This window comes from Esox lucius, chromosome 16, assembly GCF_011004845.1.
Source record: "Esox lucius isolate fEsoLuc1 chromosome 16, fEsoLuc1.pri, whole genome shotgun sequence".
Classification (NCBI taxonomy): domain Eukaryota; kingdom Metazoa; phylum Chordata; class Actinopteri; order Esociformes; family Esocidae; genus Esox; species Esox lucius.
The window spans coordinates 12535367-12553704 of NC_047584.1; the positions used below are offsets into that span (position 1 = coordinate 12535367).

General features: G+C 43.2%; 1 protein-coding gene across 9 annotated transcripts in view; it reads right to left on the reverse strand.

Annotated features, from left to right (window-relative positions):
- satb2 (SATB homeobox 2) overlaps window positions 1–18338 on the reverse strand; it is a 62924-nt gene that overhangs the window by 14233 nt on the left and 30353 nt on the right. For all 9 annotated transcript variants that reach the window (XM_020055008.3, XM_013137971.4, XM_034286836.1 and 6 more), the window contains 6 exons: window positions 16851–17060; window positions 4838–4964; window positions 3535–3658; window positions 2055–2157; window positions 1077–1127; window positions 348–919 (listed from right to left, as the gene is read on the reverse strand). In XM_020055008.3, the coding sequence (XP_019910567.1) occupies window positions 348–919; window positions 1077–1127; window positions 2055–2157; window positions 3535–3658; window positions 4838–4964; window positions 16851–17060 (1187 nt within the window). The remainder of the gene's footprint in view (window positions 1–347; window positions 920–1076; window positions 1128–2054; window positions 2158–3534; window positions 3659–4837; window positions 4965–16850; window positions 17061–18338) is intronic.

Genomic DNA, 18338 nt, shown 5'->3' on the forward strand with positions numbered 1-18338 from the left:
CTTCTCACCTTTCAATTCTTAAACTTGCCCTGCATTTCCTTCAGCATTTTTACTGGTTCTGTTAATCTGGTTCCATTTGGTCTGTTAGTTTGGGTTCCTGTGTTCTGCCATTCTGTTTTTTGTGTTTTCTCATACGACCAAACAAAATGAGGATTTTTTCAAAACTGGGATGAATTCACCCCATTCCTTTTTGGTTGGTTTTGCCTGTTGTGAACACCAGTTATCCAAACTCATGGAACAGTGATGGATTTAACCTGAGCATTTTTGTTTGATTGACAATTTTGCAAAGTTTTATAAAATAATCAAACCTTGGTTTAAGAACTATAGCTCAGAACCCATCTGGTTACCTGTGTCCTGTTGAAAGCCACGCGTGCGAACACGGCTTGCGAAACGCTGGCTCTCTTCAGTTCGTCCCTGACGTGCTGGTAGATTTCAGTGGAGACCTCTGCAGCAGATGGGTTGTTCCCAGGGTCACCAGGTGCCCCTGCCTTGGAGAGTCGAGGGATGGGAGGGTGGTTGAGGAACTGCTGGTTGAGTGCCTGCGGGTGCTGGTGGGCTAGCAGGCGGCTAACGGCTAACTGCTGGTTGATAAGGTGAGCCATTGCTAGCTGCTGTCGGACCAGCTGAGGACTGAGCTGGGGGGAGAGGAGTCCACCTGGTCCGAGGAGAGGCTGGAGGGAGGCTGGAGGGCCAGGGGGAGGAACTTGCCCGCGTAGAGGAGGGCTGTGGTGGAGCTGGCCGTGGGGCGAGGGAGGGTGTTGTAGTGGTTGCGGGGGTTGGGGTGGGGTTGGGGGTGGGTCTGCACTCTTGAGGAGACCACCGCTGCCCACTCCAAGGTGGCTGAGCTGGGCCAGGCTGGTCAGATGGGATGGGGGACGCTGTCCAAGCACACAGAAGTCCGCCAGGCTGTCTCTCTCCACTGGAATGGAAAGGAAGGAGGAGGGATGGAGGGGGAGGAGGGGGGATGAGGGGAGGAGGAGGGAGAGAAGATGAGGAGGTGGGGAGGTCAGTGCAGTGCCGGTCTAACACTATGGGCCGGTCAATTAAAGAAACTTGACAAACACTAGATTCTTCACCTTTGATTTCTGAATTTTCTCTTCCCGGCCACACCTTCTCCAGATAGTCTCCTAGGAAACGAGAGATTGTGAGAATGTGAGACACAACCCCTCATAACACACGTGTGCACGCATTCCTCTGCTCCACACTTCTAGACTATGACTGACAGGACAGCCAGCCAATTACGCTGTGTCCCTATCTGGAGGCCGGTGAACATACAGCGTTTGTTTTCCCCTGCCAGGCGGAGAGCAGAACTAATAGTGGAGAGGCTGTGTAACCCAACACCGCATCAACTCAGTCTGTTAGCCAACCACTGTGTCCCTCTGCATCGCTTTATTCTCCTCTGGTCTCTCTATGACTCCATGTTTGTGGTTTAGCCTCTGCTTTGATCTGTCCCACAGTGTAATTATAGAGCAATGGGGTGATGGCTGTGTGTGTGTGTGTGTGTGTGTGTGTCTGTGTGTTTGCATTCGTGCCTGCACTCTTGTGAGGGCGACGGGGGACAAGTCGACGGAAGACGAAGGCAGAAATTGTCCCAGGCATGAGTTTCAACAAGGATGAAGAAACGACCAGACAAGACAGATGAGAGGAGGGAACAGTAGAGAGAGCGCGACAAAGACCCAGGATCGCGACGAAGAAGTTGTCTCCTAAGGAAGAGTTAGCGCTAGGCCTCCAACGTTGTGTCAAGGGGATGCTCATTAACAAACAACATGGCCGCCGACTTTATGAACTCTACACCCCTTGTTATCCTTCCTTCCTCTTTAAGACGCCAGCAAAAGGTCAGCGCAGGACATGACCGGGTGTGGCCACTGTCCTCTAATACGCTGTCACTGAAATGGCCCGGGCCAATCAAGGCCATGGCAGTCGTTGTTGAAGTTCCAGCTTAGGGAAAGATAGGAGACAGCGACGTGTTCGTGAGAAGGCGGTTGGATGTAAGTTGGTGTGCCAGACAGAACTGGTCCATGCCAGCTGGGGTCACCCGAGGGTGAAAACCTCACCTTTGATTTTCTTGTACTTCTTGTACCAGCGTCCAAACTCCTGGCATTTGGCCGTGGAGACATTGGCATAGTAGGAGCTGTTTACTATTGAGGAAATCATACTCTGTTGAGGTGGGGGGAGGGGGGGTGGGAGAGAGAGAGAGAGAGTGAGAAGGAGTGTGAGGAATGATTAACTGGAGAAAGATCACGCCCATTTACCAAGAAATTTGTGAAATATATAATGTACTGTAACTGCAAATGACAAATTATATACTTTCAAACAGGCTTATCTGTTTCAAATGTATATCACAAATTTAAATCAATTTGAAAAAGCATCACAATAATTTGGCCAGTTAATCATTCAAAGGACATACACTACAGTACCAATCAAAAGTTCACTTGAATTGGGAAGTGTGTCTTACATTTTGCCTGGTACTGTAAATCAACAATGGACACCACCCATGAAAATCTCCCGCCAAAAGACACACATATGGCTGCAATTGTTACCGGGATCAAAACCCAAGCATTGTGCTCATTTAAACTAAGCAACGCACAGATATCCTTGCAAATGAAAGTCTGTTGCAGTTCCCGATAATCCCTGTTAAAACACTTCTCTGTCCTGGCTCCTTCATGGTGGTCATTGCTGATAGCCTCTTGATTAAATAGGGTTTACTTTCTACTACTGGCTTGTGTAGTTTTCCCACCTAGCTGTCTTAAATTGGATGCATTAACCGTAAGTGTCTAAATGACTACAGTGTCAAATGTAAATGTACAGACTCCCTTGCAGTCACATACTGCTGACTTAAAACGCGACCTTGACATCACCATAGGTGCTTCTACCAAGTATTAACACTGGGGTGTGAAGACAAACCCGATACAGATATCTTCATAAGATTTTGGAAAATGTGGAGTGCTGTAGTGTAGACTGTTAGGAAAACAAGTCAAATGTATTCCTCTTTGAGGTTGCATTTTGAGGTTGCAAAACAAATTGGATTAGCTCTGTTTTAGCCAAATAACTTTGGTAACTGTTTATTTTGAGAGTCCCAAAACTGCCTGTAGATGCTCTACACATTGTCTACTGACTATCTGTAACAGGTGAACTAACTATCTACTGACCCTAACCCTTATCATTATCCTAACCCTTTATTCAATCTCTAACCTTAACCCTTACCCTAAATCTTATTCTAAACCTAACCTTAACCTTAGCAAGTAGTGGTTTATCAACCAATAGTTCGTTAAAAGTTTGTTAATATTTGTTGACCGTAATACTAACTATAGAACATCTACAGATGGAAAATGGGACTATTGCAAAAGAAAAAGCGTCTTTTCTTTTGCAATACCTTTTCAATTTTGTTTAAATTTAACTTGGTTTTACTTTTTCTATTGTATTATTATTTTATTTTTCTTTATTTATTATATATTTGTATTATAAGCACAGACTTCAGTTTAGCAGGAAGGTGTAGTGATGGAAGCGCTGTCGTTGCCAGTGGTTCAGTTTTACCTGTGACAGGGGGCACTCTTTGGCCAGCGTACTCTGGTTCATCTCCTTAAGAAGCTCCTTTAGAGCGTTCCTCACTGTGGCGTGGTTCCATTGCTCCGACGGAAGGTCCTCCAGCTTGGCAAAACTACAGAACCATTTAGAATAAGTTTAATCGCTTTCAACCTTTTGTCCTGTGACGAATTTCACCTAGCCCTGGTAATCTAGACTGAACAAGCTAGGTCGTAGAAATTGTTACTTCATACATTTACAAACTGAATTCTTAAAGTTGTATTTAGTCAATAACTAGGCAAATGGAATGCCCTATCCTATCCATGGATTTTACAATCAAACAAACATGACGTATTGTCCCCAACTGCTATCAGTGACCGAGGGCAACACTGTACATGTCAGGCAATACTGTCACTATGGAGACAGATGTAAACATAGCTGGATGGTATGCGACAACACAATAGTGAACACAATCGACTCATCTGGAGTCTATCTATCTCTGTTTATCTGGCTATCGGGGCCAAGTTCAGTCATTCTTTGCAAAACTTCAAGTTACTGGCATGAAAGCCAGCTTTGAGAGAAAGGCAGATAATAGATAAATCTCTGATGCTGGGATCTGGGCTAGCTGTCTCTTTGGATCGATCCCAATTTAGATTTTAGAGGTAATCCTCCACTATGGTAAACGGTTGAACTATGAAGGCCTATTGTGAAAATGTTGAATCTTCCAAGATGACATCAGGGAGCCAAAGGAACATGTCTAATTCAATAACTATGAAATAGTCTAACCTTATCCCAACAGTTGGAATGGAAAGTAGAGTCTCCAAAAGTCTTATTTTTATAAACAGGGAAGCCTTTCAATAAATGATGTTATTATAAGCTGTGAAATGAATGATACACACACACACACACACACATTTCAACGTGCAAACACACACACACATGCATAAGTGCTCACTCTCTCAAACACACACACACACACATTCACACAGAAACACACACACAGAAACATACACACATTCAACTCAGCTATCTAAATGGGCCATCAAAATTTATTTCTCTTAAAAATAGAAACCACATCCGTAACCCTAACCTCAAAACCATTCACCATGAACATAACCCTAACTCCTAACCCTCAACATAAACCCTGGCCCCTTTCCAACTCGAACCCCTATAGTAATATTTATCAAAACACTCAATCCCAAAAATGTACTGTATTTATCGATTTATACTATATTTAACCACAGCTTGGAGATACCTCTGTCCCCCTTCTAGTAAAACTGTCTCAAACATGACACACAAACACACACACACACACCTCTGAAGTTGTATGCGGAGGGTGACCATGTGGTATACATCCAGCAGCATGTCGGCCACAGTAGCTTCTGGAGAGTCCGTGAGGAAGTGGACGGGCAGAGGATTCCAACGGCCCACCTTGATTATACCTGAGAGAGAAAGGAACACAGAGACGCCATTATCGATTGAAATCCTTTCCTGTGTAACACTAACTCAATATGTTCGAGTTACTGTTACTTGTCTGTTGTTCTTCTTCTTTTCACTGCCACAATAAGGAACTTTCTATTGAAAGTGAGAAGCCAGACAGAGAGAAAGAGGCGACAAGAGAGTGAGAGAAGGGGGGAAAGAGGTGAAGATGAATAGTGAAATGTGTGTACCCTCACACAGAACCACACATCCATAAGAGGGAGAGACAAACCACATTAATCCACTTGATCTTGTCAACTACAACATCATTATACTGTTCCATGAGATCATCACCACTGTACTTAACCCGAGGTAACACTGCCCACTGTAAAGTCTTGTTGAAATCGAGAGGATCAGACAGTGTGTGTATATGTGTGTGTGTGTGTGATATGCTACAACATGGAGATGTGGGGCATTGCAGGGACAACTCAGCCTTTAACGTGTTCACGGGGATTGCTAACAACTGGCGCATGACTCCCTATCAGTCTATATGTCTGTCTGTCTGTTTATCTCTCTGTCTCTCTGTCTCTCTGTCTATCTGTCTATCTGCCTGTCAGTCTAAGTGTCAGCCTGAGTGTCTCTCTGAGTGGCCGTCTGTTTGTATGCCTTTCTATTCGTTTGTCTGCCTATTTGTTTGTCTGTCAGTGGATCTGTTTGTCTCTCTGTCTACAGTTTACAGTTTGGTCGTTTAGCAAACCTTCTCATCCAGAGCGACTTACGGTCAATGTCTGAGTGTCTGGATTGGTATTGGCTGTTTTCTCTTGCTGTTTATGTGCTCGTAGATTTCTGTCACGTGCGTGCGCGTGCGTGTGGGTACCTCCCAGTGGAGCAGTTCATTCAGCAGGGTTATAAAACAGACAGAGCCAAGAATAGTGGCCAGATAAAACCTTATCTATTAGAACCTTATCAGCAATGGAAGAGGCACCCAACGAGCTGGCCGTGTTAACCACACACACACCTGGGCTGACACTAGTCTTTTATAGCAGGAGAGGAGACGTGAAGGCATCAACTAGACTGGGGTAACAAGTCGACTCACTAAAACCTGCAATAAAACAGCTCAATTACTGTTTGATCAAGCCCAATTGAATGGCGTAGAAGGGGCCTTCGTGTGGGGGGGAATGGGTCGAGCTGAGAGGACAATAAGAAGTAACGATTCTACAGAGCAGGCGTGTGAGCATCAGAAGAGCTCCCCTAACCCCTGCCGCCACTAATCGAGGCTTTTGTTATAGCCCAGCCTTAAAACACCAAAAATTCTCAGCCATATAATCGACCACCACATTGGCTCAGAGACAAAGAGACAAAGACTGTGTGATGTTGCTCTGCCCGTAGTGAGCTGGACCAGAGAATAAAGGGAATAAACAGATACATTGCATCTGATGCTTTTTCCTCTCTCCGCTTACCAATACAGTCTCCATCGTGCTCCTCTGTAGTCTCTGGGTGTTCTCTCCTTTTGTATGAAAAGCTTGTCAATCTACAACCCCAGCCAATCATCTACAAACAGACCTAATGATTGTTGAAAAAGGAGAGGGACAATATCTGGGTAGGATGTGAACCTTTTAGGTTCAAATAAGAGAACAATAGTACTGTAAACAAGAACACGCTCGCACACACGAGTGTGTATGCACACACATGCAAACACAGACACAGACACACACACACACACACACAGCATTCTCTAAAACTCTGTCTGGAGCTGTGAAAACTAAACAATGCTAATCGCATTACTATCCTCTAAATGAGAGCCAGACGGGATCTGGACAGTTCTCCTCTCTCTCCACTCTCTCTCCCTCCACCCTCTCCTTTCTCTCTACTTACTCTCCTCTTGCTCCTCTCTCTGTCTCCCCCTCTCTCTGTGCGACTGTTGGTGCTATCTGTGGATCTAACTGGAATGCTGTTACACATTTGTAACTAAGTGCGCACATACGAACAATCTGAAAATCACAGAGTACCCGTGTCAGCCATCTGAAAACTGAGTGGCGCATTTCGTCACATACATGAAGGATAACCCTATTATCAGACAGAGATGGCAGAGATCATGGGAAGAACATTAACTTCCTACTCCTTAACAAGAGGTGTCAGATTTGGGTCATGGTTTGCACTTTAGATGGGTTTAAGTTAGCCAACACATCAGCACTAGAGCGAGGACAGGAACGCATTGTTTTCCTTCCCTACAGTATGTCCGTAGATAGATCCAATATATTCTCCAGACACTGAATTACAGAGAAAAACCTATGGAGACAGATGAAGACAATTTGCACATAACTGCCCTTCATCCGCCCCCCCACCCCTAGATCCTTTCTCTTCTCTCTCTGCGTCCTTTCTGTTTATAGCTCAGTTAGCTTTGATTTCAGAGAGCTGTGTCTGCTTTCCTCATTCTGTGTCTCATTGTGCAGTGGAGGGTACAGGCTGGCTGGCAAGAGGGCCTGGGGACAGTGGAGGGCACAGGCTGGCTGGCTAGGGGGCCTTGGGACAGTGGAGGCCACATGCTGGCTGGTTAGGAGGCCTGGGGACAGTGGAGGCCACAGGCTGGCTGGCAAGAGGGCCTGGGGACAGTGGAGGCCACAGGCTGGCTGGTTAGGAGGCCTGGGGACAGTGGAGGCCACAGGCTGGCTGGCTAGGAGGCCTGGGGACAGTGGAGGCCACAGGCTGGCTGGCTAGGGGGCCTGGGAACAGTGGAGGGTAAAGGCTGGCTGGCTATGGGGCCTGGGGACAGTGGAGGGCACAGGCTGGCTGGCTAGGGGGCCTGGGGACAGTGGAGGCCACAGGCTGGCTGGCTAGGGGGCCTGGGGACAGTGGAGGCCACAGGCTGGCTGGGAAGAGGGCCTGGGGACAGTGGAGGCCACAGGCTGGCTGGCTAGGGGGCCTGGGGACAGTGGAGGCCACAGGCTGGCTGGCTAGGGGGCCTTGGGACAGTGGAGGCCACATGCTGGCTGGTTAGGAGGCCTGGGGACAGTGGAGGCCACAGGCTGGCTGGCTAGGAGGCCTGGGGACAGTGGAGGCCACAGGCTGGCTGGCTAGGGGGCCTGGGAACAGTGGAGGGTAAAGGCTGGCTGGCTATGGGGCCTGGGGACAGTGGAGGGCACAGGCTGGCTGGCTAGGGGGCCTGATGACATTGGAGGGCAAAGGCTGGCTGGCTAGGGGGCCTTGTGACAGTGGAGGCCACAGGCTGGCTGGCTACGGGGCCTGGGGACAGGGTAGGACTGGGTTAGCAATGGTTGGGACCCAAGACCCTCTCACACAAAAACACGCACAGCTACACACACACATACACACACAGCTCCAGAGAGTACATAAACAAAGCTAACATAGCAGCAGAGTGTGGATGATATACACAGATAGATGACATACACAGATGCTCAAATGCAGTGGCTCCCAACCTTTTTCAGTTACTGTACCCCCAAAAAGAATTTGCACTGCTTGGAGTACCCCTGAAGTACCCCCTCATGTTCATTTCACTAGTAAGTCTATGGTGTCATGAGTGTTTTCAAGTACCCCCTGTGGAAAGGCCAAGTACCCCCAGGGGTCCTAGTACCCCTGGTTGGGAACCACTGCTCTAATGTATGATATACACATATACTCTGATGGATGAGATGAGACATTTTAAATGTAATCTGTTACAGTTACAAGTTACCTGTCCACATTTTTAATTAGTAACTTTTTGATTACTCAATTTCAGTAACGTAATCTGATTACTTTCATATTAAGAGGCATTAGAAAACAAATAGAAATAGCCTATAAACAGCTGTTGAACACCTTTTGCGGGATCAATCAATGTTAAAGTTTACATAGCTGGCCAAAACAGAATTAGCATTTTACCGTATGGGTTTTGTACAGTGCCTTTGGAAAGAGTTTCTAAACAATTGATTTCTACTTTAATATGATTGGGCTACATCTCTACATTACACCCTAAAGGTCTGTCAGATATTCAGCCGTTCCATTTAATCCAATAAACCTTGATCTGGCTGTTTATCTGAACATAACCCAAAATCGAATTAAGTGTTAGTGTTTTCTGTTATTTGTTTTATTCATGTTTTTAATTGCTTCAAAACATTGTTGAAAAATAAAAGGCAATTTCTCAAAAAGGGTATTGACATCGTTGTATACAAAAATCATGATTACCGTAGCTTTCCGCACATACACTAAATCTGCAGTATTCTGATGTTTTGATCCACAACCACCTACATTGTCAAAATGTTGCAGAAACCCCAGGCATGCGAATGAACGTTTGCAATTGTGAACATCCACACACAAAAACGTTTTACTCGCACGAACGTAACCTATGATTATTAGGGCCACCAGCCATGGATTTTCAAAACGCAAATGAAAGAAATAAACTGTGATTATAAACCTAAATCACATTTTATATGGATCGGCTAATATCGTAGATATATATATATATACTCTATTTTAACCAACCAAAACCAGAGAAAATTTAACTAGGGCATCATCGATTACTATTCTGGTTATGCGTGTCCACCTATGCACGCATGATGATCACACACACAACTGAGGCGCGCAATTGTTATTCGGGTTCATATAACGAGGTTTTTAAAACATTAAATACAAAATTCACGCATGCAACATGTCTTCTTCAATTTAAGTAATCTAAAAGTAATCATAATATTTTTCTGAGGTATCTGTAATCCGATTTTTGTTGGTAACATAACCGATTACTGTTACTGTTTTTTGTAATCCGTTACTCCCCAATTCTGTACCCTTATACATGATATTCAGATATGGACCCATGCACACATAAAGCAGTGGTGAATTAATTATTTATGAATCCTCTCTTTATATTTGAAAGTAAGAGACATTGTTCCCATTTCCACAATAACATGCTGCCTTCCAAAGATGTCCCCCTCACATGGCCAACTGGTGTATCCATCCACATACATTCATACATTTCCTTTGTATCTCATACAAACTCATCTTTTTCAATTTCCATCTATATTTTTCTTTCTTGCTGTTATCACCCTAGCATTCTCTTCACCTCACTCACCATTTCTCTCTTGTAACCGCGTGGCTCAAAGTAATGGCAGACCTTCAAGGAAGAAGCAGCCAGCCAGGTGCTGCTCTGTGTCAGCAGTCATGTCAGCCATCATGGAGCAGTATCTGGCTGGCTGTTTCGCCCTTCGCTTATGTAGACCTGCCATTTATAGGCATTCATACGATCAGTCTGTGGACACGGCCCAGATTCTCTAATATCTGTATTGCAAGCTGCACTGATAAACAGGTCAGTTCAGGTGTATTGTGAGGGGCTGATAAATAAGAAACTTTTCAGGAAAGACCTGGTTCATTAAGTCAAATTAGAAGGCTACTTCGAGAATGAGCACCTCCCATCTAGTTTCCACCAGCCATCTAGTTCCTAATGGCCCCATACACCTGGCACATTCCAGGTAAAGCTCAAAAGGAAAGAGACCTGTGACAGAGATGCTATCTTTTAGCATGAAGATAGGTGCCATGTTAGCAACCCTATCTAACCGCAAAAGGACATGCTCAAGTTTACTGGTTGTGTTGTGTTGAACTGCACATTTGTAAGCCGTCATATTCAAAGGTACTCCTTCAACTGCTCTGGACACATTTCTTACTCTTCCTAAAATGTATTTGTGAAACCCATTGTTCTGGTCTGCTCTGTTTGATTGAAACTTGCTATTTTTCCTCTGTGACAGTTCATGATTCTGTCAGGTTAACTGAAAATGTTCTGCCCTCCAACAATCGTATGTCTTCAGTCAAATCTTGCTCATAAAAATAATCAGTGTGCCGGTAAGTTCATTAGCTACCCACCAAAGTTGATTTACACCCGATAGCTATCTTTACACACTGATTCTTAATAGAAAATTAATGAATTATTTGCATTTACAAATGTATTAAAACCAGTAGTTCAGACAGCAACAACACATACTAGTTTAATTAGTATTTTAGAGAACAGTGCACAGCAATACAAGTGTTGGCGTTAGGTTCTAACACTCTGGGGAAACTCACTGCCATCCAATGACCTTGTATATGTTACTACTAATAACAATATCAACCCATAATATCATTAATAGCAATTCCCATAGCCAATCAGCATGGTACACGGTTCCGATCCCTGATTAAAAGGAACCACAGAACCAAACAAGTGGAGGCAGGGGTGGATCGGAGAGAGTGTTACTCAACGCATGAAGGCAGGAAGCCTAGGCTACAAGATGGCGTGGTTTGAGTTACAAACAAATGACCACCGCAATTATACTCAGTGGATGATTCTTAGGATGACAGACCTGTCAGAATTCTTTATCTGGGGTGCACACAAGCTTCAGAGTAGCTTTCATGTTCAAATACTTATTAAAGTAGAAGGGTCTACAGAAGTGTGTTATGAAATTGTATATTTAATACCTCTCCGACATGGACGTCTTCACCTTGAAGATTTAAAATAAATGTTTTGTATCATAAATACATAATGTATATTTATGTAACCATTTACAAATACTTTCTAAACTATGTTTGTGTAGAGAATAGCATTAACGTATGTTTGTATGTATATATATATTTTAGGATTTTTGTTATTATTTACTACCCACATGGGCCCTAAAATTCCAAATCAAATGGAGAAGCCATTTTATGATCATTCTATCAGCCTAAAACAAGGATTCGTTTAGGAGGCTGTGGTTTGACCTCTGCCAAAGTGAACGTTCGTCCAGTAGTGTAGCTCTCTGACCCTGTAACGTGGCAGCAGAGCAACAATGCACGCTCTCCTCTCCTGTCATCTCTTCTCCTGTCTGAGGCCTACAACAGTATGACTGGCCGGCCACCGTTAATTGTCTGAAGCCTTAAAGTACTAGTCTGTCCGTTCCATTCTATAAAAGCCTTTAGACCCTTATAATTGAAATAAACAATATCCACCAGTTAATTACTGACTGGGTCTAATTAAAGAAAGGCCTGGTGCTGGGAGAGACTTTAAATACACCGCTGGAACACAAGTATGCAGGACACAATTCAAACAGGGAGAAAATAGCCCTAACTCTGTGTAATTTCGGTCAGTTACCACAGAGGAAAAAATGTATAATTTAAGCCAGAAATTATTCATTTAACATAAACGCTTATTTTAAAAAACAAAAAGTATTCATTTGAGGAAGAGGAGGGGAACATGGGGTTGTTGTGTGTCTACGTCTGTGTGTGTGTGTGTGTGTGAGTGTGTGCACTTGCCTGTGGGTCTGCATCTGTATAGGGGTGAAGAGCAGCTATGTTATTTGTAGTGCTCCTTTCCCCTAGTCAGTGTGACTGCTGGTTGAACTGTGGGACTGTTGATGTTGTGCTGGTCGGGCTGTTTGTTTGCTGCTGCTGTGATGTCTGGTTTAGTCTGTCTTTGAACATCCTGGAGGATTTCATGACTCCATTGATGTGGACTGGACGTGAGATCACTGTGGCCTTTATTTAAGAGGGTTTGATGAAAAAGACCTCCCCTGATGCTTGGCGCGCCTGTCTAGGAAGCGTGTGAATGACATGGTGACATTTTGGGGGCGTGTGTTCTCAGTCGGGTGTAAATAAAATGCATTTGCCTAATAGTAAAGAGTCTTCGGGAACACATTACTTTAAAGAGTCAAAATAGAATTGTAATTTGTCAGGAACACAATCAGTCCTGGTCCAAACAAATGCCAATCAGGTAGTGCCTGCACACTCCTAAAAACCTCCAGCATCTAAACACAAACATTTATCTCCTGCACTCTCTTATGCAGAGAAAACTCACAACAGCATGCTTGTTCCCAGACTCTGAAGCAGAGAACAGTGACAACTCCTTCTTTCCAGAATTAGTAGTTCATTTTAGTTGTTTATTTGACCTGCTGGGAACAATTACTTATACAGCCGGATTAATATGCACTCCTCCTATAAGTGGCACCAGAGGCATGCCCTGACCAGAAACCAAGTAAAATACATGGTGAAAGATTTATTAAATGATTGCTGTCAATTGACACAGCTTTATAAAACTGAAACAAACAGGCTCAGTTCAAAACTCATGATGGTTCTATGAGGATTCTGCGGCTGTAGCATCATCCTGAACCTTCAGATAGGATGTTATGATGGTTCTATGAGGATTCTACGGCTGTAGCATCATCCTGAACCTTCAGATAGGATGTTATGATGGTTCTATGAGGATTCTGCGGCTGTAGCATCATCCTGACCCTTCAGATAGGATGTTATGATGGTTCTATGAGGATTCTGCGGCTGTAGCATCATCCTGACCCTTCAGATAGGATGTTATGATGGTTCTATGAGGATTCTACAGCTGCACTTTGCAAACAAAATTGTGCTAAACAAACTTGTCTCTCTGCACTCAAGCAGCCGGCTACAGAAAAAAAGGTTTTACACCAAGACAGAAAGTCGGTGGTATTTACAAAATATGCATATTTCATCACCATTGTAAAGATAACAGAAAACACTGCATTTTAAACAAATTAATAAATTCCCATTATTTAGAGAAGTTGGGTTTTAGCTGCGTTTAGGAGGCTCCTGTCTCATTCACCCTAGTGTAGATTTTGTCCAACAGAAGACCTATAAAACTGTAAAATATAGAGAATCTAAACAATTTAAAGACATAAAATAAAAAAGAACTCCCCCCTGGCCAACTGTGGTTTTGGGCGGTTACTCAAGTTCACGTCACCGCCTTGAGACAATAAATACAGTAGAAATAGGTTGAATTGAAAACAACTGTGTCTCCTTATAAGTTAAGTAACTCCCCTGTTTTTCTAGGACATAAGCATTCCATATTATTGTAATGAAGTATGTTAAAATGCAGCTTTTCAGTCTTGGAGTGGTGTGGTTCTGCCCTTAAAAAAATGATGTGGGCTTATAGAAGTCATACAAGAATTAATGCCCGTAAACCACTGATTGGCCAGCACATACATCTCCAGACCACTGATTGGCCAGCTCATACATCTCCAGAGGACTCTAGTTGATATTTGTATTGTTTAAAATATTCTATATCTTAGAAATTGAGTTTTTTTAAGTATTTTAAAAGTACACAAATGTACTGAATAAAATATATGACTACTTAGCAGCATTATTTACAGTTAACAGAAAATTTACTTTTAATAGTGAGACTGTCACTGTTACTTGAATTAATAATGTCATTTTGGACTGGGAACTAGTGTTAGGTGTTTCCCATGCAAGGATAAACTCTTAACCATGTGAACGTAATCAACAACGCCTCCAGAACTCTAGTGAGAAGTCTAATGCAAAATTAAATTATGGACAGCAGTCCTGGAATATGGGCATGGGTCTTCAAATGGGATTACATGAACGTAGGACAGGACATACAGGGTTTTCAGTAAAAGCAGAATGAGGGCCAGAGACAGTAGAATGAGGGCCAGAGACAGTAGAATGAGGGCCAGAGACAGTAGAATGAGGGCCAGAGGCAGTAGAATGAGGGCCAGAGGCAGTAGAATGAGGGCCAGAGAGGTTCATTTGATTGAGACGTTCGGAAATAACACAAGCGTTGTGGACCTTGATGCAGGAATCCTGGATAACCTGTGTGGTGCTATTCTACTTGTTGTATAAGGTGAGATCGTTCTTGTACCTTATGTCACAAAACGAGACTGAAGACTTCTTGAATCCAACTATAAATGACAAGTTATCTGAAATCTTCGAATGAAACAATGGCTGGCTTGAATGTTGTCTTTCTGTCGAACATGGTTGACACCACGATCATGATCATGTTGATGATGTAACTTGAGGTAATAAATGCTGCAATAAATATATAGTAATACCTATACCTAGTACCAATAAATACTAATACCAATACCTTTATTATTCAGTAGCAAATAATACAACGTTTTGGTTTTAACAAGAGGATAGATTATGTGGTGACTAGACAAAAGAGCAATCACCCCACACACACCCACAAACAGACACACACACACAAATCACTATTACTAACCCATGATTGCAGTTTAAAGACTCCGGTCTTAAACCCACATTGCAGTATTTACGCAAAATTAACAACTGACCGAAATGTTATTGGTTTAATTAGTTTCATTAAGACTCAAATTACCTGTGAGACTCTGTGCTTTAGGGACTTGTAGTTTAATTAGTTTAATTTAAAATACGGGTTTGTAATTATCGTTGTCATCCTATTATTTCATTATGCCCATTATGCACTAGTTTGTAATTAACATCCCTATATTTAATTTTCCCCCCAGACATTAAATAAAGCAGTATAGAGAGGTAGTTCTATAAACAGTTCTGGTCATAAGATCAATGTTTCCGATCCATTGTTTCATTAGATGCATATAGTACGTGTAGTTGCAGTTCTAGTGAAATGTTTGTGCTTAATTTCTCAAATAAAATGGACAAATTGATCATTCAAATTCTCAGTGTATATATCAAATAAAGTACAACCTTTAAAGTGGTCCCATCAACTTTGACGAACTGAACTACTGAAAAGACAGCAAAAGGCACCCAGCTGCTAAAGACAGCAAAAGGCACCCAGCTGCTAAAGACAGCAAAAGGCACCTAGCTGCTAAAGACAGCCTGACTAATGGTTGACCAGACTGACCAAGGAAACATTACATGATCAGTCCCAAGGACTGACTTTACTGAAAATGATCTTGTAATAAACAAAGTAAGTCTGTCAACATGTTATTCATGTAATGTGCTTATATCATGGTGATAAGCACTGCAGTTAGTACGATTACAGGGCTTTGATTAGCCTCATTGTTTTATTCAGTGTTGTTAAAGCATTCAACCCACTTTCAGTACAGTGAAAAAAGCAGGTCATTGCTGATGGAGTAGACAGGTGCTCAGTGGGCAGAGGAGGATGTAGAAGAAAGGCCCCAATCAGCATCATATGGGAGTTATTTAACAAGACATAAAGAGAAACTAGAATATTTGCAGTGTGCGTACAACCGAAATCAAGTATGTGTCAGGGAACACATAAATCATTTTAATATCATCATTTCATAATCAGTTTTTTGGCCTCTAATGTTTTTTTTTTGTTGCTGCTTTTTTTTTGGAAACAGTAATCGAAAACCACAATAATCGTTTCACAATTGAAACAAAACCAAACTGACCTCAAAAAGCAAGCAACACTATCTTAGGTAATGCCACCTCATAGGCATGCTTTCACTTCCAGACATGTATGTGTGTGGGCTACAGATAAACACAGTGCAAATAAAGACACAGCGTAAATATTGCCATAGTGGTTTTGAAGCAAATGTATGTCAGCTGCCTGGTTCTGTCTATTGTTACCATAATATATCAACGTGAAGCAACTCCATCAGTTTGAATGTTCTGCATACTTAAGTGAACACGAGTAAACGGCACTGTCGTCCTGGAGATGACAACCATGTGTGCAACGATAAATTACAGTTATTGCGTTCCACCCTTGGACCTCTCACACGTAAACATTCTCACACATGCACAGATGTGCGGACAAAGTGCAAATGCGCGCGTACACAAGTGCACAAGGATGCAAACACTTATAGCATTTATTTGTGCCCCTGGAAGAGCTCGAAAAACTGCGTTTCCATTCTTTGGTCTGTGTTTAATGACTTGGGCAGACTCGGGCTGTTCCTCAGTCATGTTTTTCAAGCATTCTATACTTCTTCCTTTCCCCCGAAAGTGCAAATCAACATTGGGTCTGGGTGTCGTCAGGCGCCAGTCCCTTGCAGAGCATCGTTTCTTCGTCATGATGTACAACAGTGTTGAGATTCAGCACAAGGTATGATGGAGAACAAGGTAAAAGCTTTGAAGCAGGCGTGTTGTTTTGAAAGATTAAGAATGAGTAACGCTCCAACTCTATATATCCCTGCTGCTGGTAGCTTGTAGGCCTTTGTTCGTGCGTTTAGGGAAACGGTCGGTGCGTGGGACACACTCACCCTGGGCCTGCGCGGCAGAGCTGTGGGAGTAGCCGAGGGCCAGCAAGGCCGTCTCCACAAGCTGGTTGAACAGGATATCCTTCCTGACCAGGACGAACTCAGCATGCTCCTCTCTATGGCCCTCATTCCTCTCCACCTCCTCACGCTCCCGATGCATCCCACCGTCCTGCCCTGCCTGCTCCACAACACAGAACACCGGGATCATCAGACCTGGATGGGATTGGGGGTGTGAGAGGAGAGAGAAAGGCGGACAAGAATGTTAGGCAATGAAGATTGTTATGCTGAGTTTAGGTCCAACTGCTGGGAATTTAGTTTGTATCTTTTGAAGTGTGAATGGTTGTTTATTCTACTGTTGTGGATAATGGATTTCTTGTTATGTCCTGTCCAATTTATATATCTATATATCTATTCTACTTAGTTTAATCATTTAATTTAATCAAAAGTTATTCTAAAGATAAATAAAAAAGAACTACCCTATTTATATATACATATATAAATGATATACAGTATCTCACCCCTCACATTTTTGTAAATATTTGAGTATATCTTTTCATGTGACAACACTGAGGAAATGACACTTTGCTACAATGTAAAGTAGTGAGTGTACAGCTTGTATAGCAGTGTAAATTTGCTGTCCCCTCAAAATAACACAAGACACAGCCATTAATGTCTAAACCGCTGGCATCAAAAGTGATTACACCCCTAAGTGAAAATGTCCAAATTAGGCCCAAAGTGTCCACCATCATCCAGTAATCCATGTCCTTAGTCTGCTTGTCTTCACCAAACTGTTTGTGGGCTTTCTTGTGCATCATCTTTTGAAGAGGCTTCCTTCTGGGACGACAGCCATGCAGACCAATTTGATGCAGTGTGCGGCTTATGGTCTGAGCACTGACAGGCTGACCCCCCACCCCTTCAACCTCTGCAGCAAGGCTGGCAGCACTCATACGTCTATTTCCCAAAGACAACCTCTGGATATGACACTGAGCACGTGCACTCAACTTCTATGGTCGACCATGGCGAGGCCTGTTCTGAGTGGAACCTGTCTTGTTGAACTGCTGTATGGTCTTGGTCACCGTGCTGCAGCTCAGTTTCACGGTCTTGGCCATCTTCTTGTAGCGTAGGCCATCTTTATGTGGAGCAACAATTATTTTTTTCAGATCCTCAGAGAGTTCTTTGCCATGAGGTGCCATGTTGAACTTCCAGTGACCAGTATGAGGGAGAGTGAGAGCGATGACACCAAATGTAACACACCTGCTCCCCATTCATACCTGAGACCTTGTAACACTAATGAGTCACATGACACTGTGGAGGGAAAATGGCTAATTGGGCCCAATTTGGACATTTTCACTTAGGGGTGTACTCACTTTTGTTGCCAGGTGTTTAGACATTAATGGCTGTGTGTTGAGTTATTTTGAGAGGACAGAAAATGTACACTGTTATACAAGCTGACAATGAGTGAAATACAGTTTTCCTTCCAAAAGAGAGTTG